We start from the raw sequence: 25,429 nt of genomic DNA, 5'->3' as shown, positions 1-25,429 counted from the left end.
AATTACATTCATTTAAAATAGTAAATGGTAAGGTCATTCTTGTGTAAATGATTAGTAATAAATAATAAACTTAATCAAAGAAAAAGAGCAAAAAGAGATGATGATGTGTAGAGTAAAGAAGGAGACAAAAGAGAAGAGTTCGTGGCAAGAGAACATTAAAGATAGGTTTCATGCAATTGAGTAGGAGCTGGCCTTCTCTTACGGCTATCGAGTCACTTTGTTTTCTTTGAAATACTTTCATACTATTTTTTTAGGTTTTGCATATTTACATATGCATGTGTGTGTGTTATCTTAATATTCTCGATGACTCGATCTAATAACAATTAAAGTATAGTTTTATAGTCAAGATTCTGATCGATAGTTCTAGAGGAAACTTTGCAACACAGAAACGCACGTACATGATTAATTATAGCACTAAATATAGATTTCCAACATTATTAAAACATACCATATTATATATATAACACTATAAATAGTTTTATGTGATATGTTGACAAGTCTCGATCATTACGTGGCTAGCTCGCATGTAGTTTCTTCTTAAAGAGACTCGATTCTGTGTGCAAGTTTTCAAAATTTATTTTATACATTTTAAATACAATTTCTTTTATATCAAATTTATATTATAAAATTAGTACGAAATTTTCCGAAAACAATAGAGAAATTCTCTTACATAGCATGTTTTAAAGTGTTTTTTTCAAACATGCTATCATTTTTTTTTCAAAAAATACTATAAAAGTTTTATTTTTCCAAAAATACCATAAACATAAAAAGTTGAATTTTGCAGATGTAATTATATATATATATATATATATTTGGGTTGACTATTTACATTTAGGGTATAGTTTTTAGGGGTGAGGTCTAAGTGTTTAGGATTTAAAAATTAGTTTTGAATGTTAAAATTTTAAGTTTTAGTTTTGTGGTATTTTTGAAAAAAATTGTAATTTAATGGTATAATGGTATTTTTGGAAAAAAAAAATATCTATTTTGTGGTATCGAAAAGAATTCCCCAAAACAATATGTATTTTTTTTTGTTAGAAAATTAATTTTTTGAAATATATCGAGTATGACACCAAGACTAGATTCAACTTTTTAAAAATTTGGATGCCACATTCTCTAAACCAAAATACTCAAAAGCTGATAAAATTTTGGACCGGCCAAAACCAATATAGACAAAACCAAAATTGAATACACACTCATATCATACACATACTAGAATCGTTTTTGTTGAATCCTCCGACAACCACCTCAAGACTTAAACCCTGCATAAATATTCACCAAACACACGATATTATTATTAATAATGGTTTCGACTATATAATATATACACATCTACACAACTAGTTGAGTTCATAATTCTAATATGTTTTTATAACGAGGATCATATATTGACTTGAACTCAAACTAATCTCTCAAAACATATAAAGAATCAAATATTTTTCCCATTTTTAAACTAAATAATAATGTTTATATAACTATATATACACTTACTTGGAGCAATCCATGCTAGAGGAGATAGGGAAACTGAGATGAGTGTTGCAAAGAAGAGGAAGCTGTTGGATCTTATCAGCCAACATAGGAGGAGTGTAACCTCTCGTCATGATCTCAACACAATTACACAAAAGCCTCGGATTCTCTTTTTTGTGGTTCGCAATTACGTTGAGTTTTGCGATATGGACACAACATTTTTTACCGGGTTTGTAGTAATATCCCGTGAGAAAGTCTAGACAATAAGCAAAATAATCGTATGTGTATGCACAAAATGGTACGTAGGAGTGGACCTGAATCAGTAGCCTAGTGTGGTCGGAGATCACGAGAAGTAGTAGTAGTGATATCACGACTAATCTAGTCGTGTGTGTATTCATTTTTCTAGACGTTGATTTGATGACAGAGTGAGACAAACTCTTTAGACAAGTTTGATACATGAGGAGGATTTGTGTATATAGTTTGTAGTATTAGTCATGTTTATTTCATGAGTTGTTTTTGGTTTTGTTGATGGTTGGGTCATCATATACGTATATTACCAATGAAAACAATACAAATCGAATGAGCTTATTAGCTTATTTGTAAATGGAAAGTAATTTTCACAAACACTGGTTACGGTAAACCTTAATATTTAATAGTTTATTTCATCATCGGTCATTTTTTGAAGGGATCTTAAAATATTTTAATGAAATAAATAGAAAAAGAAGGAGAGAAAATGATGAAAGTGTCTTTAATTTGATTGGTTTTAATCAATTAATTTAATTAACTCATAAATAATAATAAAAATAATATATATATATATATATTATTTTTTTTTTTAAATTGAAACACCACAAAAATGTTAGTTTGGCCAATATCTATATGTAAATGATATTTTAGTACTCGTAATATTTTCATGTGAATCTTTATTTATTTAATATTTGTGAGGAGCAAAACTTTGTCCTACCATTATTAAATGTATAAATTTTGTCGTTGTTTAAAAGTTTGTTTATATAGAATATAATTTTTTTTATATTTTTTTCTTTCTATTTAGATAAATTTCTTATGTTGACGATGATTTGATTTTTTTTGTATGTATTTATATTGAGGTAGGATTCGAAGTGCCTTTAGGAAACTTACATGTTCTAGTAAGCATGAGTGATAAACACCGGAAAAACTTCTAAGAAATAACTCATAAGTTTGTGTAAATGAAGTGTTTTCTCTTGGATGTGCTTTTTTATTTATTTATTATATCTCAAAATCAACGTTTCATATAATATCAGCATTTTAACAAATATTTACAATAAAAATGTAAATTTTATTGGAATAGTTCTTGAAACTCATTATCTCATCTAAGAGTTGATGCAAATATCATAGATTGCGGTGTTGTTATCCTTTCTTCTTGTTTAGTGATTTCAAATAACTCGTCAAACCCACAAAATCTCTAATTATATGATTCAGCTTTTGCTTAGTGCAAAAACGGTGTTTTCCATCCATTTTTTTTTAGATATTATTAGAGTCGGCACTAAGGTCAAGCAAAATAATTTGGAGGTTGCGATCTTGAATTCCTTATGTATTTAATCAACCGTTTTTTTATTATTGTTTGAATATCTTAGTTATAATTATCGAGGTTTTGATTAATTTAGCTTCAAAATAGGCGAGTTTCCCACGCATTAAATAATTCGATAAATCAAAAACATCAAAAAATAGTAAAACCAAAGTAATGAGAATAACTAATGAGATACAAGTTAATTAATTTATGGTGACTTCTTCACACACAAATACAAGCAAGGGTTTTAAGCATCACAACACTTATTCTCATTACTTTAGTTTTACTATTTTTTTTATTATTAAAATATTTTGTAATTCAGCGGTTTAGCTCCCATTATATATATTCGGCAGGTCTCCCGTTCGACTTCCCATTCTTAAGGCAGCACATTAAGAAATGTTTTGGAGTACTTTATTAAAACTTCCATTTATGATGCTCTCAAGTACTCATAATCATCTCTAAAAATTGCAAGACGTGAGCTCAATTCGTATCATATATCTTAAAACACAAATATTGCTTTTAATATTTTTATATTGTTTGGTAACTCTTCTGTCATGTCTTTGAGAGCAACAATGAATCAACTTTTTTTAGAAAAAAATATTATCTTATTTAGTAACTAAATTATATATCTACAAAAGATGGCATTTCTCTAATGTTTTTTCAGACTATGTTCATATTACTGACGACTATAAATAAAATTAGAGGAATTCCTTTAAATACCATCATTTTGGTTTTCTTTCCAAAAATACTACTAAAATCAAATTATTCTTCAATGGTATGAAATTTTAAATCTTTGGTTTGGGTTGATTATTTGCAATTTAGGGTATAGTATTTAGGAGGTAGGGTTTAATGTTTAGAATTTAGAATTTAGAGTTTGAAATTTTAAAATTTAATTTTAATTTTGTGGTATTTTTGTCCTAAAAACAAAAATGATGGTATTTTAGAGAATGACCCATAAAATCATCACATTCTAATCAAATTGATATAAATTATAGAAATATATATTATTTTTTTATCAGCCAAAAACGAATTTGTTTTTAGCACAATATGTAATATAGTACTTTATATACGACTCCGTAATAACATGTGTATTTTATGTTATTGACAAAGAATAGTAATGTCTACCACTTTTGTTACCAAGCATTACTCAATAGTCAATACTATGCATACGCTTGATTTGTTTGTACAATTTTTGGTGTGGCAAAATGAAATGCAATTGAAGTTGATTTGAACGACACCGTTTAGTAGACTTGAAACGACAGTGTTTTACACCGTGTAGTAGACTTGAAACGACACTGTTTCAAACGATCACTTCTACTAAAACAAAATAAGCCAAAATAAAACAAAGAAGAAATATATAAACTGGCCGTTGAGACTTTTTCGGTTTCCTTCATTCAAAAAGTTTCTTCAGCTTCTTAATCTCTAGTTTTAATTTGCTCTCTGTAGGCTTAAGAATCATCTTGAACAAGTAGCTTTTGTCTCGAGCTTGAAAAACAAGGAAGATGAATGCTTTTGTCTCGAGGGCTTTCTATTATTTTCTTGAAAAGTTATCTTCAGTTAGATTTCAGGACAATGCTGTTTTTTCATTGTCCAGAACCAATCTAGGCCGATGACACTGACAAGGCCGAAGGCCTCAGAGCTTGTGACATCTCAGAGAATTTGTCTTGTGAGACTAACAAGGCACTTCAAAGCTTAAAGCGCGACCTTTCAATAAGGGTAACGCGTGGCTTTCCCTCTATGTTTCTCTATATTCAATTGACTTCAGAAACAACAGAGCTGCAGAGAAATGAGAAAACTGAAAACTAACCATGCTTTTCCTATCTGTTTGACACAGATTTTGGCAGCTCCAGCTTTGCTTGCACCACAAAGAAGTACACAACATCCTCCAGATTTCAGGTAAACCACATTGAAGAGACTGTTTATACATGGCACAATTCTAAATGTTGCAGGAGTTTCATCTTGAAACAATGGCACGGGCATGCTAGTTAGCCTTTCAAGATCTTCATTTATTTCATATATCTTCATTCAGATTTATAGCTCAACTATTCCAGATATTTGAAAGTAAAGGAGAGATGGGAACATTTTGCATACCTGAAGACCAATGAGAGTATCTTGCGGCCTAATTCTGTTTTAGATCAATCCGACCAGGTACTTTGACATAGGCCTTTCAGCTTCTTTGAAATTTCAGTGTCTTAACATAGCATTTTCTAGGCAGCTCTCTTTGAACTCTGGTTCTTGCTGTGTAAACTGTCGAGCATCTACAAAGAAACACTACACCATTATTTTTGAGCTCAAAAGTTGCTACAATAAGGAAATTTGCTGAAAGATCTTTGATATGATTAAATCCAGGAACGAGCTGCTAAGAGAAAGAAGAATTTTGTGAGAGAATTCATACATAAGCAGATAGAGGATGAGAGGGTCAGAAATCCCAAAGCAATCCCATATCCCTACACAATCTACTATCCCGTGGTATATATCCAAAGCTCCTTTTCATTCCAAGTAAGTCAGTTTTTCGTTGCCAAAGAAAAGTCGACAATTGTCAACGTTCCAACTGAGGTACCATCGAAACCAGAGCCTAAGCAATGCACAAGACCAGAACCGGTCCAGTTAGAGAGTCTAGCTAGGTACAAAGAGGAACGGGAAGAAATGGCTGAGAGGATTAAAACAGAGAGAGAAGAATCCCATAAAAGATTCTTGAGAGCAGACTTAGTGATCACAGAGTAAAAGACTGTTCTTTGCTGTTTGTTAATCAGCATATTCAAAGAGACTGCCAATGATTTCTGTGTATTCTCACCTGACTCAGAGACCCGATTCCTGTTCCGGAAGGCAAGACTTTAACCATACAGTAAGCTTATCTGACTCAATCAGTATATTAAAAGGAACTTTTCAATCTCTCAACTAACTTGTTCTATCATCTTTGGTTCCAGATCAAAGAGAAAGAGATGATGAACAAGAGAAACAAAGAAGAGACTGAAGCAGCAAAGATGGTATATTAATAATGCAATAAATCTAATTTACTGCCAAATACATATGTATCTAAGAACAGAGAATGATAATAAGTGTATTTTACCTTCAACTTTGTCAGGTAGAGGAAAAGAGAGAGCTATAAAAGAACTGAGAAGGACAATGGTTCCTCATGCCAGACCACAGCCAAAACTGATTTCTTGTCTTGTCTTTTTTACCTAAACTGAATCAAAAAACCAAGACTCCATGTCAATTAAACACAGGTCAAACAAGGAGACGACAAGACCAAAATCACCAAAGATTAGAGTGATTAGAAGAATAGACAGGAGAACAGTGATGATGGCTTCTCCTGACACGAGGAAATTTAAAATAAGACTAAGTAGCAGCAGAAATTCCGTTTCAAGAACGTTTGAACTGCACCAACTGTGCTCCTTCTCCATTGTAAAATGAGGCAGTAGTAAAATCTTCCTGTGTTCTGAAACTTGGCTATATATAGGACAAGAAAAAGGTTTTCCTTATAAAAATTTGCTCCGAAAATACTAAGCAACGTCTACAATGAATACGCAAAGAAGAAAAGTCTGTCACCAACGAAAAACTTCCTAAAACGAAAAACCAACTGAGATATAAAATCTAGCAAACGGACAAACAAGCCCTGATCCATCTGTTTATATATAATACATTGTTCGCAGCACATCCTTAGGCTCCAAGTATCCTCACTCGATTTGCTTCTTCCGGTAAGCTATGATCTAAAGGCACAATCGAAATAAGGAAAATGTCTCAGAAAGTTAAATCATACTCAGATTATAATGAAAGATATATGGAAAAATTGATTATTTGGCGCTACCAAATGTTGTTCATGGCTTGAAATGAAATCAACTTTGAGCCTTGACAATGTTTCATCATCTTTGAGACTTTGCATCTCATCTTTGGATGCTGCTGCTGAAGCCGAAGTCACTACAGGAAGATTCTCTACTGTCGCATCTACTCCTACTCCTCTTCTTGTTACTAACAATTCAACCTCCTCAGTCTTCAAATGCATCTCACGTGCCATGAACTGTTCAACATTGGAAGTTCACAAATATATTATCACCATGTGATATTGAAATCCATCTTTGTCATATTGAAGAATTTTCGCATCTATATATGTAACAAACCTTCTACATATGTAAAACTAATCACTTTCTACTGTGACAAGTCTGATGTCCAAGAGAGAGAGAGAGGGAAATGAGTACTCACTTCACGGAGCTGTTTTACAAGCAAAGTTGGTCGGCAACAGAGATATGGCTCTGGTAAGTCTGGTATACAGTTTGTATCCAGCGAGACAAGCTTGAGATGAATATCCAACTGCAGAGAAAGAGAGATTAAGTTTAATTACAATCAAAGATAACTGAAATCTGAAACACGGATCATCAAGAAGAAGAGAATCATTGCTTCTTTGCTTTGGTACCTCAACAGTGGATCCATCTATGCTGCTACGTAGATGTTCAACAAGTTTGTTAACACGAGCATTCCTCGCAATCTTAATACTGCCACCTGATGTATTATTCCCATGCCTTGTGTTACTCCTTGTACCGCCTCTTCCCCAAGCCAGTATCTCCGGATTCCACACAAGCCCGGAAGATATTCCTTTGCTGTCTCTATAGACTTCTGTGTCGTTATCTGCGCAGTTACCATTGTTATTGTTAACACCTGAAGAAGAAGGGTGTTGTGTTGAACGACTTGTAGACCGTTTTCTACGCTTTTTCTGTCGGACTTCTGTACCACGCTCATCTGAAGATGAATCTTTGCCTCCTCCGTTATTGTTAGTATCATCATTATTATCATCATCATGAGCTTCTGATGCTTGTTCCATGTTTCTGCAATTCCTTCTCCTTCTGGAGCCACTAGCAATACGCGGTGATCTCATCAAGACTGCTGCCTCTTTACCAAAAGATCGCCTTTTCACAAGAGCCTCAGATTGTCGTTGTGATATTTGAGCTATAGATGCTTGAATCTAGACAAAGGCCATAACAAGGTAAAATATTTTTTTTAAAGAACATAGCTCGAGCAACAGTTGAAAAAAGTAAATAACAACAATATCCACGGCACATATTGCCTCGGATATCAGACCTGCTTATTACGAGCCTTTTCATCTTCGTGAAAAGCCAGTTCCTGAACCCAAAAAAAAAAGAAAGCATTTAAATTTTAACAGCAATCTCTCCGAAGTAAACAAGCACAAAAAATATGTTGATGCTTTACCTCTTCCTCATAACTATCAATATTTGTGAATAAAGCTGCAATAAGAGAATCAAATTTTGGGTCGTCTCTTAGAGAACGCCGGCTTGCACAGTGTTTCCTGCAAGCAGGGCATTCATTGTTCCTGCAATAGCAGTTTCAGTTAATATAAACTAAGAACAAAGCTCTAGAAAACCAATAATGTTGGCTCCCAAGAGACTGATGAACATGTAACTGCAAAGTGGCAGGTATAATTTGAAGCCATACCCCAATCTCATTGACTTATCAATACACTCCCGGCAGAATCGGTGAAGGCATTCCATCACAGTCCTTGTCTTCTTTATGATTCCTGGAAACAGGATTTCAAGAAACTCGTATCAGACAAGTGTAGCATACTGTACTAATGGAGCTTAAAAATAGAGTGTTTAGAAATTGCAGCAGTAGAATAATGAGAAAGATAAGTAAAAAATTTCCCTCAATAGACAACTATAAACATATCTACAAGAATACAATATCAAAATACACAAGAATTTCATGCCGACTGAAGAAAGTAACGGCTCTCGAGATTCCGCAAAAGTTCCAATCCCAAAAAGTATGCTCTAAGATCAACAAAAGTAACCGGCTTGAACTGGAAATATACAGGACAAAGATAAGTACCTAGGCATATTGGACACTGCACATCTTTACGGATTTCTCCAAGACCAATTTCCATAAATCTGCATGAAAAAAATAAATCCAGACACTATTAAACAACAAAGATCCATCAAGCTTCTTTAATTAAATAATCTATCTCAAGAAAAAATCAAAGCTGACTTTAACAGGATCTTCTCGATTGCTATACACTGAAAGAGTTTAAATTAATTGAAAGATGAATCATTCTTAAGATCAACCTCTACAATGGTTACTATAATCAAGCTAGAAACTTTAACATTATATAACCACAAGAGCTGCAAATACAACAGGAATCACAACATGCAAGTGGTAAAAACAATGCATCATCAGATTGGTAAATCAAGCAGAGAGAATTTTAACATGTAATTGGATAGAACTGTTTGCAAAAACCAAGAAATTAAAATGGAGAAGAGAACCAATCACAGCAAAAACACATCTGGCGAAGAGAAGAGAAGAAAGACAGAGAAATGAAACAAAACCATACTCTGGTTGGTCTGCTGACATAGAAGATGGACTTCTTCTTTCCTTAGATTCTGAAAACAAACACAAAAACAGAGGAACCAAAACCAAAATCAAATCACATGAACAAACAAACAAACACACACTCACACGTTTAAGCGTGATTTACGTTTCCACGAGAGTAGTAGACACAATAAAAACACATCCTTTACCTTCTTCCTCATCTTCTTCTTCATCCTCTTCCTCTTCCTCTTCCTCTTCCTCTTCCTCCTCATCCTCTTCCTCTTCTTCTTCTTCCTCCTCTTCTTCTACTTCCTTCTCAGCATCTTCCTCATCATCATCATCTTCTTCCTCCTCTGGTTTCACTTCCTCCTCGGGTTTCACTTCCTCTTCCTCTTTACCCTCACCTTTCTCTTGTAGATCCTGTTCAGCTTCCGGGTTAAATCGGTCGCTTCGTTGGTCTGTCTCATCGGGAATCTCAGCGGACGAGAAGCTATTATTCTCCACAGGCATTGTAAAGGACACACACACACATACACACTGAAGATCTTCTTCTTCAACGAAGCTCTCTCTCTCTCTAAACAAAAAAAAAAGTCTCAACCTTTCTTCCTCTCACTACGTATCTCTTATGGTTTTTATGGGTTCGGTGCCGATATAGACACACCGAAACAATAAGGAGAAATAAATCGAACGAGAACAAAAGGTGAGAATTTTAGCCCCTTTTTCCCATTTTCATCAATTTTTTATTTCTTAATAATTATATAATCAATCCTAATTATAATATTTCTGTAATTCAAGTTTTAAAATTCAACACATAAATTAAATTTCCTTTTTTTCTTTGGGGGTATAAAATATCATATATAATTATATACCATAAATGCAATTGTTAAATTTGACTGAAAAGAGTGTAAAAACATTATGGGTCAAATGGTTTCAATTTATTGGTAAACATCAAAAGTTCAATTAACAATTTATTCAAAATATTATTTGTGGATGATTAGGGTGCTAAATGATCAAAATAAAACATTATGGGTCAAATTTTAAGTTTTGATAGATGAAAGTGGGGGCGTCAAAGTATAAATAACCGTTTTTATAAAAACTTTACTTAAAACCCACTTGATCAAAGAAAAAATACATATTAGCGAAAAAATATATCGCCGTCTGTGGGGATCGAACCCACGGCCACGTGGTTAAAAGCCACGCGCTCTACCACTGAGCTAAGACGGCTATTTGTTTAAAAGTTTCTTTACGTATTATATATCGCTAATTAATTTAAGTGGGCCGCAATAGTAAGGCCCAACTAAAGAATCCTTTTATAGTTTGTAACCAAATCAGTCTGAAGTCTGAACTGTTACTGTACTTGTGTCCAAACAGAGTCTTAAGATTTTGTGTCTCTTTTTAGTCAAACTGATAAGTTTTAGGGTTTCTTCTCAATCTCTCTCTTATAAATACCTCATCTTCCTCCACAACTACTCTATTCATTCGATTTCTTCTTCTTCTCGTTCCTATGTTCTTCGTCTGCATCATATATATACTCTGTTTTAAAAATTCTATTTTGGTGGTGGAGAATATGATGAAAGTTGTCGATTCATGTGTGATGATTCTTAAAGATTCAATTGATCGATAAAATCTTCAATTTCGCTACGTTCTTTCTGATTCTTCATCCATCAGTTTTCATAAGTTTTGTTTTTGTTTTACTACTTCAAATTCATGAATGATATAACATCTTATGGAGAAATATGATGATAACAATCAGTAAATATCTTAGGACACCTTCTGACACAGTTTACTGTGTATGAGAATGATTAGTTAATCTGATTCTCCATCTTGATGTTACCTTGTTTTATCATGAACTGCATAACAAAATTGATAATCATAAAAAAGTAGGAGTGTAAGACATATATATGAATGTAATGTACACATCTCTGTAAATATATGAAGAATGTGTACATACATACATGTATATACACAAAGACCAAACTCATTGATGAGTCTGTATATAAATGTTATACACAATAATCTATAATCACAGAGCTGAGCTTTTTATAAGCCAAACAAATCTTTTTAATCTCTATATTACAAACAATTTTCGTTTCAAAATCTACGAACCAGAAAAAAGACTGTTCTTGTTGATACATGAACAAGAAGAATCAACTGGTCCTCTGTTTTTGTCCTCTGATAAAAGATTCCCAGTAAGACAGATGATTTTAGTTTCTCGATTGTTTTGCTTTCTGTCTGGTGAATTCCTGGAGTTGCCGGTCGTGTTCTTCCAGCATCTGATCCACTTTACTTGGTTGAGCTAGTAATGGACCGGACATGTACATCTTGTTATCCCCAGAAGAATCATACTGAATGTTCACAGAGACAGAGATTAAAGACAATGTAAGAGAAAGAAAGACAGTTTCTAGTCTGTGAAATGTGGAAAAAAGAATCTCGTGAGATCACTTACCCAAGATGGATCATTTGGGATTTTGATTTGCCTGTTACTAGTATCCATGGTGTCAGCTCTGTTGAAAGCTCTCATTTGCTGATCCATCTTTTGTTTATCTGAGCCAACATAACCGCCTTGTCCTGTTGAGTTAGCTCTGTATGAAGGTATTCTAGGGGCTGCATTGTCCTTCATGTATGTTAACCGACTGTGATTCCGGTTTTTCATCATTGGACCCGAGTGAGAGACTCTTCCACTCATTTGGTTGTTGCAGGTCATATCCTGTGTAATCTGCATTTGTCTTTGCGAATTACCCGGAACGCAGCTTCTTAGATATGGATTCTGTATTGGCCAACAAGTTTAGTTAAAGTTAAGATTCTGTTGGATCAGAGGCAACACCGAACCATAGCAGATCGATCCTTTCTATTACCTCCACAGCAGCTGAAAATGATGGATTATTAGCTTTTACCGGCGGGATAAGTTTTCTTTCATGTGATCGTCTAGTCTGAGAGTCTTGTCTTTCATGCTTCTCCTGGGTGCATCTTTGCCTTTTCGCATCATCGCGTAGTTTAGCATCAATCTCTTTGCTGGGTGGATATTTTGGTAGAGAAGATGGATCACAAGCAAATGGCTCTGTTCTAAAATACTGCACCACAAAAACTTAGTGATATCAATTAAAATGCATGAATGATCAGAAAATCAAAATAACATCAAACCTTAAGTTAAACACGCACCTCACTCTCAAGAGCTCTAGCTGCAGAGCCTCTCTTATCGGGATCTATGGATAGTAAAGCCTCCAAAAGCGAAAGAACATTCATTGGCAAGTCCTTAAACATCTCTGCTACACGTCTTCCATATGGAAGCGCAGGTCTAAACGCAGCTGAAGGTGGTAGCTTCAGTTTCCTCCAATAATCTTCTGTAGGCGAACCACATAGCTTGAAGATTTTATGTAGTTGCTCTACCTAGAAAATATTAAATCATAAGTCAGGTTTTAATCTTACGGGAAGATGAGTTCTAGATGTTTTAACGAGTGTATGTACCTCAGTTTTCCCTGCCAGGATCGGTTTCCCGGAATATAATTCACCTAAGATACAGCCTGTGCTCCACAAATCAACCCCAACACCATAATGACAAGCTCCAAGCAGGAGCTCTGGGGGTCGATACCAAAGAGTCACAACACGGCTAGTCAATGGAACGCACTTCTGTGGGTCAAAAAACGTTGCTAACCCGAAATCTGCAATCTTCAAGACTCCATTACTATCAATCAATAGATTTGAGCCCTTGATATCTCGATGCAGAACGCCACGACTGTGACAATGATGAAGTCCGCTTAAAAGTTGTTGCATATAACATTTAACCTAAGCAGCAGAAGAACAAGTTGATTGACCTCTACACAAGTAGATATAATAAGAGAAAGGGTACAAAGCATAGTACAGGGTAACCAACCTGAGGCTCTGAAAACTTGATTCCGGGTATGGAAGCAAGTCCGACGAGATCATGATCCATATACTCGAAAACTAAGTAAAGAGAAGATGAAACAGAGGCAGTGATCAAGCCTTCTAACTTAAGTACATTAGGATGATCAAGCCTTCGCATTACAATGATCTCTCTCGCCATAAACTTAACACTCTCTAAATCGCTAAGATCAAACCGAACTCTTTTAAGTGCAACAATCTTGTTATTAAGAAGATCACGAGCCTTGTATACACTGCTATATGTACCTTGTCCAATCTGCATCCATACAAGTAGCAAGCATTCATGAAACAAGTTTATTTCGTCAAATCAAATCGAATAAAAAAAAGGCTAAAAAAGACACCAGCTTACTTACTTTCTCCAATTTCTCAAAGGTACTAGCACGTCGTGGAGTCCAATTCACAAGTGCCTCACCAGCCACTGAGACTAACCAAGCTGGCCATCCTGCAGCTAATTCAGCCTCCTTTGAAATGGTTTCAACACCGGGACGAATCACAACACTAGGCTCTCTCTTCAATTCCTCAGGAGGATGATCTTCATCTTCATCTTCATCAGTATCACCAATCTCAGAAATCTCTGGATGTTGATTCTCAGAAAACCTACTTGAACTGAACTTCTCAGATTCAATCAACCTAACTTTATTCAAACGATCTTGCTCCTCCTTAGTCTGGCTAGAATCATCAATCCTCGACGAATTGATCCTCGAAGAACGCTTCTCTAATGGTTCTTTCCATGGTGGATTCCTCTTTGGAGACTTCTTCTTAGAGATTATACAACCCATGATAAAGAAGAATCAACAACAACAACAACAACAACAACTCAGAATCTAAATCCCTAATTCATCATCCATAACAAAGACAACAACTTCAATGTCTCAGCAAGACCCAATCTCACCATCCCTGAATACACAAAGCAAAAAAAAACAACACTTTGATATCAAATTCAAACTCAATCAAGAGAAAAACCTAAACCCAACAAAGCTCAAGAACCCAAATTCATACACTGTAGAACCCTAGCTCCTCCATAGCAATAAAGACAACACCTTTTCAATTGCTGGGCAAGACCCAATTCACAAACAGAGCAAAGAAAGCAACGATCTTGATGATAAAAATCCAAACTTTCAAAGACTTTTGAAACAAAGACCAAAACCCAAGAAAGGGGAACTCGAATCAAGTGGTGATTTTGACCTTCTGGGGTAGGAGACAATTCAAGAGCAAGTGATGACTTTTTTTGATGAGGAAGATGAAGAGAGAGAGGTGTACGCAAGAAATATAAAAGCTAAGATTGGATTAGTTTTTTTCTTTGTTTCAGATTGGTATCATTTGACCAAAGAAACACTGCATTGACACAGAGAGAGAGATGTGTATATATACAATGTATACATACATTATGCAAAACACAGCTAACACAGGCGCCTACGTCAACGGAGAGAGAGAGAGAGAGATTTTTCTCTATCACTTATTTATTTTCTTGGCTAAATTAAATTTTTAAATCTTTCTTCTATGGAAAATGAGTTATTACTTCTTCTTTTTTCTCTAAAATTAATTGGTTTCAGTATTATTTATACAATAATATTAAATATGATATTAAATGTTAGTTGAATTATAAAGAGTCAATTTAGTAGATGACCATATGTAGTGACAATTTTTAAGTAAATGTAATAAGACAAAAAACAGATTTAGTAAATGAACATATTCTATAGTTAATTCTAACTTCTAATCTTATCTTTTATTTAAAAAAATTATAGGAATTGAGATTATTTTATCATTTATTAAACAATTAGCTAAATAGTTAATTCTTTTATCATAACATGTTTTTATAAATGATAAGATAATAAGTTAGAACTATGAAATGATCATTTACTAAATTTATTTTTAGTCTTATGAAATTTATTAAAAATTGTCACTAGATATGGTCATCTACTAAATTTTTAGAATATAGGGTTAGTTTTTGTTAGAGTGTTGATATACATGATCAATTAAAGGAGTTTGACAAAAAAAAATAAGGCTTTCTTGAAAACAACTAAAGGAAAAGTAAAATATTTATTCAAATGTGTTTTAGAAATTATCAAGCTATTCCTATAATTGCTTGTGGGTTTATCATTGATCATCTCACCTAACTAGTGTTATAGATATAACTTTAGTTATGTCTAGCAGCTTAGGATTCTTGAAATGTCAACTAGGGTTTGAAAAGCCGGTGGCTCGATATTGAACACAAGTTGTGTTATCATGGAATGAGTAAAAATTATAACTCGTAGCAAAGTCGCAATCGTACAAAAGGTTTGTTGAAGTTAAAATGGATATCATCACTAAGGTTTGTGAATCCCATGACCATGAAGGAACGAAGAGTTAATAATTGAGCTATGAAGAGAACCTCAATGGACAACTCTTTCAACTATATAGTGTTAGAATCGTATTTGAACCATAATATGTAGTTTGACTATAGATTCTATTAAATTAATAAAGAGGAAAGTTTGACCACTACTATATAAAGGTAACGACGTTGCCTTTCCAATTTGATGATTGTTTAGCTCGTATCACAAAGTAGAAATTTTCACATTTCCTTTTTGGGTGCTTCTCAGCTAACCTATGTTGCGTAAAAATAGAAACGAAAACATAGAAGCAAAAAAAAATTGGAAGCAGAAAATGGATTTTTTTTTTCTAAGAAAATTAAGGAATAAAATTGTTTTGGAATCACATATAGACATCTTCTTATATAAATTTTGATTTTCAAAGTCAGTCATTAATAATATCGTGTGACACATGTCAAATATATTAACTATATGCTGATATGTGTAAAAAAAAAATATTCGTGTTTCCAAAATTATTATAAACAAAACGAAATTTGTAGAGAGTTTTCATGCAGCATAGCTTTTTAACTAATTTTACATATATATTGATTAATAAACTTTGGTTTTGTCCAAAAAAAAATTAATAAACTTTGATATTTTTTTGCTAAAAATTTTAATTGTATCATCAATACAAAAAGGTTTGGCTGTTACAAAGAAACCCCTTTGGTCTTTGAAACCTTTGCAAAAAATATTAAAAACAAGATTGGGAAGTCACTTAATGTGACTTTGATTTACATGTTGAAAAATAAAATAAAAAAGAGATAAAAAGGCAACTGAGAAACTCAAGTGCCTTTATTTATTAAAACATAAATTATACGGCAAACTCGATTGGTTATATATTAATCATCTTGAATTTTCAAAACTGACGACTTCATTCTATATGAAGTCTTGATTTATTATTAATTTGACGGTTCGTTGATAACGTTACGCTTCAACGGTGCTTGCTCCTGCTCTCGTTGCTGTACATCCTGTTATGCAGCAAGCAACAACAACAACTAGAAACTATAAACTTTGTAATCAAATAAAATTGAGATCCAACTTATATAATATAAGGTTGATATAATCATTTTCACCAGTCATAAACCGTGGGAGAATTAGGATGAGAGGGTTTGTCAAAGACATTAGCACCAATCTCCCTTGTGGTCACATTACTTGCCGGATGAAACACACTCCTCCACACATCAGTTTTCCGACCGGATCCTGGTGTCACCGGCGTAGCCGGACTCGCCGGAAGAGATACCGATCCGGCCACATTTTCTAAACCCACCACATATGTAACATTCCGATTAGAACAATAATATAGATTTAAATGTTTGTAGTAACAACTAGAAAGAATATTATATGATTAACTAATTAACATTTCCAAAATTAATATTCAAGAAAGATTAGTGGAACCAAACTATTACTTATATTATCTTAACATTCATGTTTTCTACGTACTAATCCCTAATGCTTAATTACTTTTACTTAAAATATTTTTAATTCACCTGTGGTATTGTTAAGGCTAGTTAACCCGGTGGAGATTCGCCGGAGATGGCCACGGCCACCGGCTTCAGGTCGAGGACCAGCAACAACGTCGTCCCATAGGTTTTCGAGTACACCCATTTTTGTTCTTTTTGCTTAGAGATAATCTTCTTTTCATGTCACTCCTTTAAATACGTGATTATGTGGGAGCTGGTCTCTTGCAACTATTTGTCCGTGTCCTTTGGAGATAAATTTGAAACTTCTAAGTTTAGTAAAATTAGATTTCACTTTCAGTTCTCTTATCTATAAACAATATTTGTATACACATTAACTAAAGGATGGCTTATTTAATCGTTAGTGTTTGTTCATCGTAAAACTTATGTTAATTGTACTTGTGCTAGTAGCCTAGTACTAGTAGTAGCAGCGAACTAACCGGTTACAATTGTACTACAATTGAACCATATTAAACCGGGAATTGAGTTGAGCTGGTTTATACGAACCGGAACAAAATTAGCTTTTAACGTTTAAGTATAAAACGAAAAGAGAGATATTACCAATTCTCGAACAGATAAAGTGGTGGTGACTCAGCATGATTTAGAGTCTCACCCTGAAGGAGAAGGAAACTGAATTGTTTGGCTTCTCACCTCCTGAGGATGCCTCTGGTGGAACTCGAGTTTGATCTACCTTTGGTCGGACAGAGAGATCTCGCCTATAAAGAGAATTGTCTAATCCTCATTGGAGTAAATCGAATCGGGACTGACTGATGAGAGTTTAAGCGTAAGCTGCATCTAGTCTATAGTCCCGATTAACGGCTGTCGTCAGGATGTTGTGTCTATCACTAAAGAATCATGCCTTTGGTGGTAGCAAAATTAGAGGTAATCTAAATTACCTCTCTTTTTGTCTTCTTCTTCTTTAGTTCAGAGCTGTAGGTAGAACGATTTCAAAGCTGATACCTTCTCTTGGGGTTAGGGTTAGGGTTTTGCCTCGTGAAGATGCCAGAGGCCAAAATTGAACGAGGAGACAACTGGAGTACGTGGGCATGATTAGTGTGTTGCCATAAGATTTCCCCATATTCTCCTGATCTCAAGTTTTCTTACAAATCATTAAACACAAAATAAAGCAGAGGAAACAGAGTTTTACAGAACCAATTAGCACTTGAAGGCTGTTTTACCTAAATTACTTCTTTTTCGATTTCCTTGAAACCTTCTCATAGGGTTAGGGTTAGGGTTTTGCCTTGTGAAGAGCCAAAATCGAAGAGATAACTGATGTTCACTGAGAGTTGCTGTAAGATTAATTTTGTTATGTTCATATTGTGTCTTTTCCGGACAAAAGATGCAATGGCCACCATATGTTTCTATCGGAACGATGGCTCTCTATTTACCCGATGGTACTTACACTTGAGTGTAAAGACAGCTGAGAATGATGATGATGAAGACGAAGATGAAGATGAAGCTAATCTTCTCTTTCACATCATACGATTTGTTCTCAGCCAACTCTTTTGTCTCGATGGCCTCTAAGCTTTTTCTTTACCGGCTTTTTGTAGTGAATCATGCATAAGCCAAATGCAAAAGTTGAGTCTCTTGCTTTCTCTGTATCATATCTTCCATGAAAATCCAAAAAAAACAAAAGTATTGATCAATCATCCTAACTTCACCTGATTTCTTGTCATCTACGTTAACCTAATTATACCATTTTCTTTTTTGAAACAACAAGCTTCTCAAACTTATCTAGAGTCTTCTGTAAATCTTATATCAAAGTAAAAAATTAAATCCCCTTGATCAGCCGACTTGCTGTCACACATCTTAGATATAATAAGTTAAAACTTTTTTATCATTATCATAAAATTTTATATTCCAATAATGAGAAGCAGAAGTAAACAGAGTTTTACAGAACCCTTAGCACTAGGAGAACTGGTCATCTCAAAGGTCAAAATTTATGGTTCGTTAACCGTATTAAACCGGAAATTGAGTCGAATTTAAAAAACCATATTTGTTATAAACGTGTATAAGTATTAAAAAGATTGAGATAAGGTTACCACTTCTCGAACAGTCAAAGTGGTTGTGACTCAGCATGATTGAAGTGTCTCACCATTGTTCGAGTACCCAAAATTGGTACCCCTGAAAGAGTAGGAAACACTCTTTGGAAATGACGAAAGACTTGTATAGTCGACAGATGAGTTCTCTGTTCTCAGTCTGCGTCGATCTGGTCTTGGCAGATTGGAGTTTAGACGTAAGCTCCGTCTGGTTCCCTGTGCTTTCCCTCTAGTGTAGAGGCAGAAGAGTTTAGACCTAAGCTCCTCTGTTTCCCTGAGCGCTCTTCCTAAGGATTTGCACAGGTGTGGGGTTTGTGTCTATCACAGAGAATCATGCCTTCTGGAGATAGCGAATTGAGGTAATCTTAATTACCTCTTTTTGTTTTTTTAATATCCTTATTGTTGATTTCGACTTTGTACTTTGTAGTATGAGATTGTGATATATGAGTGCTAGATTCATGGTTCCCTAGAGATTTCTTCTTCTTGCTAAGCTCTAGCACTTTTGAGATTCAGATCCTTGTTTCATCAACATTGGTTCGATTTATCCAGTTGATTATTCATATCTTGTTTATGATTGTTGTTTTATCATTATAGGTTGGTTCATTTGATTATAATGTTTTGATTTGGGTTTTATCAAATATATCATACTTACACTTGAGTACAAAGACGGTGAACTTTATCTTTGTCTACTCTTTACTTTTACATACCATCAACCTCACAACCAAAAGAGTCTCTCTATTAAAACCTTTTAATACCAAAGTTTTTGAAACCGAGCTTATTAAACATACAAAGATAATGGTGGGCTACTGAAAGTTAGGGTTAGGGTTAGGGTTTTTCCTTGTGAAGAGCCGAAATTGAAGAGACAACTTGCGAGGACATATATGGTCACTGAGAGTTGCTGTAAGATTAATTTTGTTATGATCATATTGTGTCTTGTCCCGACAAAAGACGCAATGGCCACCATATGTTACTATCGGAACGATGGCTCTCTATTTACTCGATAGTACTTACACTTGAGTGTAAAGACAGCTGAGAATGATGATGATTAAGACGAAGATGAAGATGAAGCTAAGATCTTCTCTTTCACATCATAACGATATCTCCTCAGCCAACTCTTTCAACTCGATGACCTCTAAGCTTTTTCTTTACCGGCTTTTTGTAGTGTGATTCTTCTCTCCATTTTTTTTCTCTAACTTCAACTGATTTCTTGTCATCTACGTTAACCTAATTATACCATTTTTTTAAAAAAACAACAAGCTTCTCAAACTTATCTAGAGTCTTCTGTAAATCTTATATCATAGTAAATAATAATATCCCCTTGATCATTCGACTTACTGTCACAATGAGAAGCAGAAGAAAACAGAGTCTTACAGAACCCTTATGGTCGTCTCACGGGTCAAAATTTATGGTTCGTGAACCGTATTAAACCGGAAATCGAATCGAATTTTAAAACTTATTTGTTACAAACGTGTATAAGTATTAAAAAGATTGAGATAAGGTCACCAATTCTCGAACAGTCAAAGTGGTTGTGACTTAGCATGTTTGAAGTGTCTCACCATGGTTCGAGTACCCAAATTGGTACCCTAAAAGAGAAGTATTCTCTCGCTTTGGAATATAACGAAAGAACTTTGTATAGGCGACAGATGAGTTAACACGACGACGGTTGTGCTCAGTCTGCGTCGATCTGGTCTTGTCAGATTTGAGCTTAGACGTAAGCTCCGTCTTGTTCCCTGTGCTCTTCCCTCTAGCGAATGAGGACAGGCAGATTGGGGTTTAGACGTAAGCTCCGTCTGGTTCCCTGACGACGCTCTTCCTAAGGATTTGCACAGTTGCGGTCTATCACAGAGAAACATGCTTCTGGAGATAGCGAATTGAGGTAATCAACTCTTTTTTTTTTAGTACACAAAGAAGGTGACAATGATGTTATAAGGATGAAGAAGATGATGATGGTTATGATGCTTTAGTGTTTACTTTCTCAAATTCTAAGTTCTTTCTCTCCAGTGCAACTACTAACAATGGTCAATGGTTGTGTTAGAGGTAAGTGAGGTTTAACGTTCACCTCTAACACACTTGTTAACTTAATCTGCTTTAGAACTTTATCTTTGTCTACTCTATACTTTTTACATATCAACCTCAAAACCAAAAGAGTCTCTCTATCAAACCCTTTTAATACCAAAGTTTTTGAAACAGAGCTTATTCAACATACAAAAGATAATAAACACTACTTATAAGATTAACAAAAAGAGAAAAAAACATAATAGTGAATTTAGAACCTCTTGATATCATCATCCTTATTCCGATTCTGATTCGCCTTTTTCGACAAATCATCCAAGCCCTTATCAACATCATCCCTAGCCTTATCTGCATCCTCACCAGACCCAACCACAGCTTCTGACACCTTCTGAGCCGTGCTCTTAGCCGTCTCCCACACTTCTTTCACAGTTTCCTTAGTCTTCTCTCCAATATCTTGAGCCTTTTCCTTTAAACCATGTGCCATATCATCTGCCCTCTCCTTTGAGTCCTCAGCATAGTCCTTGGCTCTCTCTTTTGTCTCGTAGGCTTTATCAGATGCTTTGCTTGCTCCTTCATTCACCTTATCCTTGGCTTCTTTTGCGTAATCTTTTGTCTTCTCTTTCACATCATAGGCTTTCTCCTTAGCTTTCTCTTTTGTCTCATAGGCTTTATCAGCTGCTCTACTCGCTCCTTCATTTACTTTATCCTTAGCCTCTTCCGCGTAATCTTTAGTCTTTTCTTTCATATCATAAGCTTTGTTCTTAGCTTTCTCCTTCGTCTCGTAGGCTTTATCAGCTGCTCTACTCGCTCCTTCATTCACTCTATCTTTAGTCTCTTCCGCATAATCTTTACTCTTTTCTTTCATATCATAAGCTTTATCCTTAGCTTTCTCCTTCGTCTCGTAGGCTTTATCAGCTGCTCTGCTCGCACCTTGGTTCACTTTATCCTTCGTTTGTTCTGCATAATCTCTCGTCTTCCCGTTCATATCATTAGCTTTGTCCTTACCAGCTTCAGCGTATTCTCCTGATTCTTCTCTCCATTTCTTTGACTCATACGCCAAATCAGCTCTCGAGTCTCTTGCTTTCTCAACCGGATCATATCTACCCTGGAAACCCAAACAAATAAAGCATTAATCAACCTTAACAATTCGTAACTTCAGCTAATATCTTGTTAACCACGGTAACTTAACTATACCAACTTCTTGAAACAATAAGCCCACTTAGGATTTAGGATTAATGAACTAGTTAATTACCTTAGAATGGTTAACCGACGAGGCGAAAAAGACATGAGATGTTTTCCGACCAATCACCACCGCAAGAGTTCTCGGAGTTCGGCTTATAGGGAAAGCCTTTGAGAGACCGAAAAAAGCAGTTCTCGTTAGTTGCATAGCCGCCATGTTCATCAATCGAAAGAAACAATTTCTTCTTCTTCTTCTTCGTAGTACTTTAGCTTTATCGAATGTTGTTGTCTGAATATTTTTCTTTCAATCTGTATTCTCTCTTCTTAATATTATCTTATGTTGCTAACTTATAGAAACCATTTTAGGACAGCTGGTGGTACGAATTTGACACGTGTTGGTGTCGTGACACGTGTTTAGCAAGTGATAACTAATTTAACTATGGAGCGACGGTGCAATGAAATTTTAAGATCGATGGCTGTTGGCAAATTCGAATGTTTTTATGAATTTTTTTTAAATTAACAGATTTATTGATTTAATGTTGAATCAGACTTGAAAGTTGAAACCATATTTTACTTCATAAGTTCTCCAAGTAACAACATTAGCACTAACAAAGCATTTATATGGAGATTCACTTTTTGTTCTCTGTCCACAGATTAAGAAATATAATAAACTAACAATGAGAAATATTAGGATGACCAAGCACAATTATGCATTTGCTTCACTTAAGAAATTAAAAAACCAACTTTGGAGTATATAAAAAACAGAATATTAAAAAAAAAAAATGTAGAATGCTTAACTTACATCCCAAGTAATTAAAATGAACCAAAATTTCTGTTTAGAAGAAAAAAATGTAAAACAACGACCCTGATGAGATATTCAATCTTGTCAAGCTTTATTGGTTAATTTGAGAGTTGCATCTCCATAAATTTGTAAGACATGTATTTATGTCTAGGTTTTGAACAAAAGCTGAGATGTTTTTGAAACCCTAGGAATAGCTTTCAACTCCTCCATCATTGTGGCTTTGTCTTCAAGTTCGAACTTTGGCAATGATCTAAAGGAGATTGTTGCGGTTTTCAAACATTTAGAAGTACTTAGGATGTATTCCACCAATTCTTTCTCTTCTTCTCTTCCCGTATAGTTTCTCAACCTAAGATACTTCAACACTGATGACAAGCATTCCGGATCAGATCTCGATTCGCTCCACGAAGTAGATGCATTGCGCGGTTCATCGGTTAAATTCTGAGACACAACAATTGCTAATTAGTTAGTCATAACGACACATTCAACTTGGCTTATATTACTTAGTTTGGAGGATACGTACACGTACATAACAAACTATAAGAGACGTTAGTTTCGGAGTATTGTGAAGGAAACACAAAAGTGAATCCATCCAGTCTGAGGCATACGGATGTATCTTACACTTTCTCAGTCGAGAAAATTTGATTGTTCTCCAAGACATCATCTGCATGCAATGGTGAACAAATCAATCATAAGTAGATGCAAAAAATATGTGATCACAAACGGGAGAAAGTGAGAGATAGAGTTACCATTGCGTCGGTCAGGGCCAGCTCAAGAAACAAGAGTCTTGAAAAAGACTTTAAGAACTTGTCGATGTCAGGGAAAGACTGAATAACATTATCAAAATCAATACTAACTTCGTCGAAACAAGGCGCATTCTCAATGAAGCAAGAGTCTCCTGAATAATCAGTGTAATAAAACTCGTTTAATACAGGAGTATCAACAACCAAGCACCCGCCTGCAGTACTACTATCATCGCGAGATGGGTAGTTGTTAGTATAAATCAACTCCAACAAAGAAGGAACTTTCACAGTGAACTTTCTCACATTGTCAACTTTGTTCCGGTTCACCAACAGATTCATGAGAACAGGGCAGCTTGATAACAACCTAATGAGAGAATCCTCATTTTTATAAACCACTAGGCTTAGGTTGAGAATTTCAAGTAATGGGAGGCAGGCCGTGGAGGGAACATCCACGAGAATCTTGTCGCAGAGAGTCAGTACCTTGAGAGACACACAAGAGTAAAGTGTCATGGGCAAGCTAGTTGGCTCTCCTGACAAGAGAAGACAAAGGTTTAGAACAATCACGCCGCGATCAACAGCCTTTGCTACATACTTTCCGACATCAGCATCACTCGGACATCGTGGACCGAGTTCTATTGAAAACAATTGTAAGACTGGTGCTTTGTTGAGTTGCAATGACTTTTCAAGAAAAAACCAAACGCTCTTCTTGCTCTCATCATCATTGTTTTCTTCGTAGTCAAGTGCATGCATCATCGTCCATGTATAAAGCCATCGTTTAGACAAAAACATTGTGGCTACTGCATCTTTAATCGGGAGACGTATCAGAATGCTCAGAAGTAAATCGTCGGGTAAAGCACTGATCATGTCTTCTTCACAACCTATCTCTTCAATTCTCTCACCACAATTTCCGACAGTTTCTGGCATCTTCACAGAGACAAAACCCTAAGACAGCGTACGTAAAAGACTTTGTGAAAATCTCTTTCTTCTTCTTTTGGTTATTATTTCCTCAGTAGCGTTTATTTTGATTCATCGTATTACATGTTCTATAAATATGCAGCACATAATTGATAAAATATGTATTATACTAGTTTGATTAGGATTAGGAATTTCTAGGGGGTTTGACCTTTTTTAGTTGATTTTCTTAAATAATAATTTAATAAAATAATTTGTGATAAATACCAAAAAAAAAATTACGAATTGCTAGTTATATTATATTCTGGATAATATTTACAAACTCTAATACTAAAAATAATTATGGTTTATATATTTAGAATCATAAGTTTCTTAAACTTAATTAGTCATCTAGCTTCATAGTTTCTTATAGTTGATATCTATATATATAAAGTTAGCTTTTTCTCTCTTCCACCTAAGCATCCACCTAAGCCACATTTTTTTTTACATTAAAATAATTTAAAACATTCATTTAGTGCATATTTATGCTACTTATTTAATTAATAGAAAATTTATATAAATAAAAATAAATTATGTAAATAATCTATATATATAAAGTTAGCTTTTTCTCTCTTCTCATGATGCCACCTAAGCATCCACCTAAGCCACATTTTTGTTTAAACATTAAAATAAATTTAAAACATTCATTTAGTGCATATTTATGCTACTTATTTAATT

The 25,429-nt window shown here is 34.7% G+C and overlaps 6 protein-coding genes and 3 non-coding genes across 12 annotated transcripts; 2 read left to right on the top strand and 7 right to left on the bottom strand.

The window, feature by feature from the left end:
• Window positions 1-1,252: 1,252 nt before the first annotated feature.
• On the bottom strand, window positions 1,253-1,862 carry LOC17877191 (non-specific lipid-transfer protein 13). Its single transcript, XM_006281819.2, has 2 exons — window positions 1,489-1,862; window positions 1,253-1,259 (listed from the first exon to the last, which is right to left on the bottom strand). The coding sequence occupies exons 1-2, from the start codon at window positions 1,860-1,862 to the stop codon at window positions 1,253-1,255; spliced, it is 381 nt and encodes a 126-aa protein (XP_006281881.2).
• Window positions 1,863-6,465: 4,603 nt separating this feature from the next.
• On the bottom strand, window positions 6,466-9,960 carry LOC17876328 (putative E3 ubiquitin-protein ligase RING1a). Of its 2 annotated transcripts, XM_023785903.1 has the most exons (11): window positions 9,532-9,960; window positions 9,345-9,393; window positions 8,846-8,904; window positions 8,456-8,537; window positions 8,213-8,333; window positions 8,084-8,125; window positions 7,736-7,967; window positions 7,422-7,633; window positions 7,211-7,318; window positions 6,819-7,028; window positions 6,466-6,720 (listed from the first exon to the last, which is right to left on the bottom strand). In XM_023785903.1, exons 1-11 carry the CDS (start codon window positions 9,830-9,832, stop codon window positions 6,688-6,690), a joined length of 1,449 nt encoding a protein of 482 aa, XP_023641671.1. In that variant the 5' UTR covers window positions 9,833-9,960; the 3' UTR covers window positions 6,466-6,687. The 2 variants fall into 2 exon arrangements, with proteins under 2 accessions (XP_023641671.1, XP_006280312.1); XM_006280250.2 differs by having other exon boundaries at window positions 7,422-7,967.
• A 514-nt stretch (window positions 9,961-10,474) lies between these two features.
• Window positions 10,475-10,546, bottom strand: TRNAK-UUU. The gene has a single exon. It is a non-coding gene; the product is annotated as a tRNA-Lys (tRNA).
• Window positions 10,547-10,881: 335 nt separating this feature from the next.
• On the top strand, window positions 10,882-10,982 carry LOC111829156. Its single transcript, XR_002832711.1, has one exon. It is a non-coding gene; the product is annotated as a small nucleolar RNA R32/R81/Z41 (small nucleolar RNA).
• Window positions 10,983-11,049: 67 nt separating this feature from the next.
• On the top strand, window positions 11,050-11,144 carry LOC111829155. Its single transcript, XR_002832710.1, has one exon. It is a non-coding gene; the product is annotated as a small nucleolar RNA snoR31/Z110/Z27 (small nucleolar RNA).
• A 76-nt stretch (window positions 11,145-11,220) lies between these two features.
• Window positions 11,221-14,579, bottom strand: LOC17875657 (probable serine/threonine-protein kinase At1g54610). 3 transcript variants are annotated; one of them, XM_023783148.1, is made up of 8 exons: window positions 14,408-14,579; window positions 13,576-14,119; window positions 13,194-13,478; window positions 12,788-13,105; window positions 12,482-12,709; window positions 12,178-12,393; window positions 11,769-12,089; window positions 11,221-11,667 (listed from the first exon to the last, which is right to left on the bottom strand). In XM_023783148.1, the coding sequence occupies exons 2-8, from the start codon at window positions 13,999-14,001 to the stop codon at window positions 11,527-11,529; spliced, it is 1,935 nt and encodes a 644-aa protein (XP_023638916.1). In that variant the 5' UTR covers window positions 14,002-14,119; window positions 14,408-14,579; the 3' UTR covers window positions 11,221-11,526. The 3 variants fall into 3 exon arrangements, with proteins under 3 accessions (XP_023638916.1, XP_023638921.1, XP_006280168.1); XM_023783153.1 differs by lacking the exon at window positions 14,408-14,579 and adding an exon at window positions 14,192-14,401; XM_006280106.2 differs by lacking the exon at window positions 14,408-14,579 and adding an exon at window positions 14,222-14,401.
• Window positions 14,580-16,219: 1,640 nt separating this feature from the next.
• LOC17875651 (dormancy-associated protein homolog 2) lies at window positions 16,220-17,178 on the bottom strand. The gene is made up of 3 exons (XM_006281468.2): window positions 17,058-17,178; window positions 16,644-16,827; window positions 16,220-16,538 (listed from the first exon to the last, which is right to left on the bottom strand). The coding sequence occupies exons 1-3, from the start codon at window positions 17,173-17,175 to the stop codon at window positions 16,502-16,504; spliced, it is 339 nt and encodes a 112-aa protein (XP_006281530.1). The 5' UTR covers window positions 17,176-17,178; the 3' UTR covers window positions 16,220-16,501.
• A 4,025-nt stretch (window positions 17,179-21,203) lies between these two features.
• On the bottom strand, window positions 21,204-22,475 carry LOC17876300 (late embryogenesis abundant protein At3g53040). Its single transcript, XM_006279450.2, has 2 exons — window positions 22,332-22,475; window positions 21,204-22,184 (listed from the first exon to the last, which is right to left on the bottom strand). Exons 1-2 carry the CDS (start codon window positions 22,473-22,475, stop codon window positions 21,333-21,335), a joined length of 996 nt encoding a protein of 331 aa, XP_006279512.1. The 3' UTR covers window positions 21,204-21,332.
• A 732-nt stretch (window positions 22,476-23,207) lies between these two features.
• LOC17876464 (putative FBD-associated F-box protein At1g05080) lies at window positions 23,208-24,724 on the bottom strand. Its single transcript, XM_023781916.1, has 3 exons — window positions 23,807-24,724; window positions 23,587-23,721; window positions 23,208-23,498 (listed from the first exon to the last, which is right to left on the bottom strand). The coding sequence occupies exons 1-3, from the start codon at window positions 24,722-24,724 to the stop codon at window positions 23,208-23,210; spliced, it is 1,344 nt and encodes a 447-aa protein (XP_023637684.1).
• Window positions 24,725-25,429: the final 705 nt, after the last annotated feature.

The sequence above is a fragment of the Capsella rubella genome, unplaced genomic scaffold, assembly GCF_000375325.1.
Source record: "Capsella rubella cultivar Monte Gargano unplaced genomic scaffold, Caprub1_0 scaffold_8, whole genome shotgun sequence".
Taxonomy (NCBI): domain Eukaryota; kingdom Viridiplantae; phylum Streptophyta; class Magnoliopsida; order Brassicales; family Brassicaceae; genus Capsella; species Capsella rubella.
This window is presented reverse-complemented; position numbering and strand designations above follow the sequence as displayed.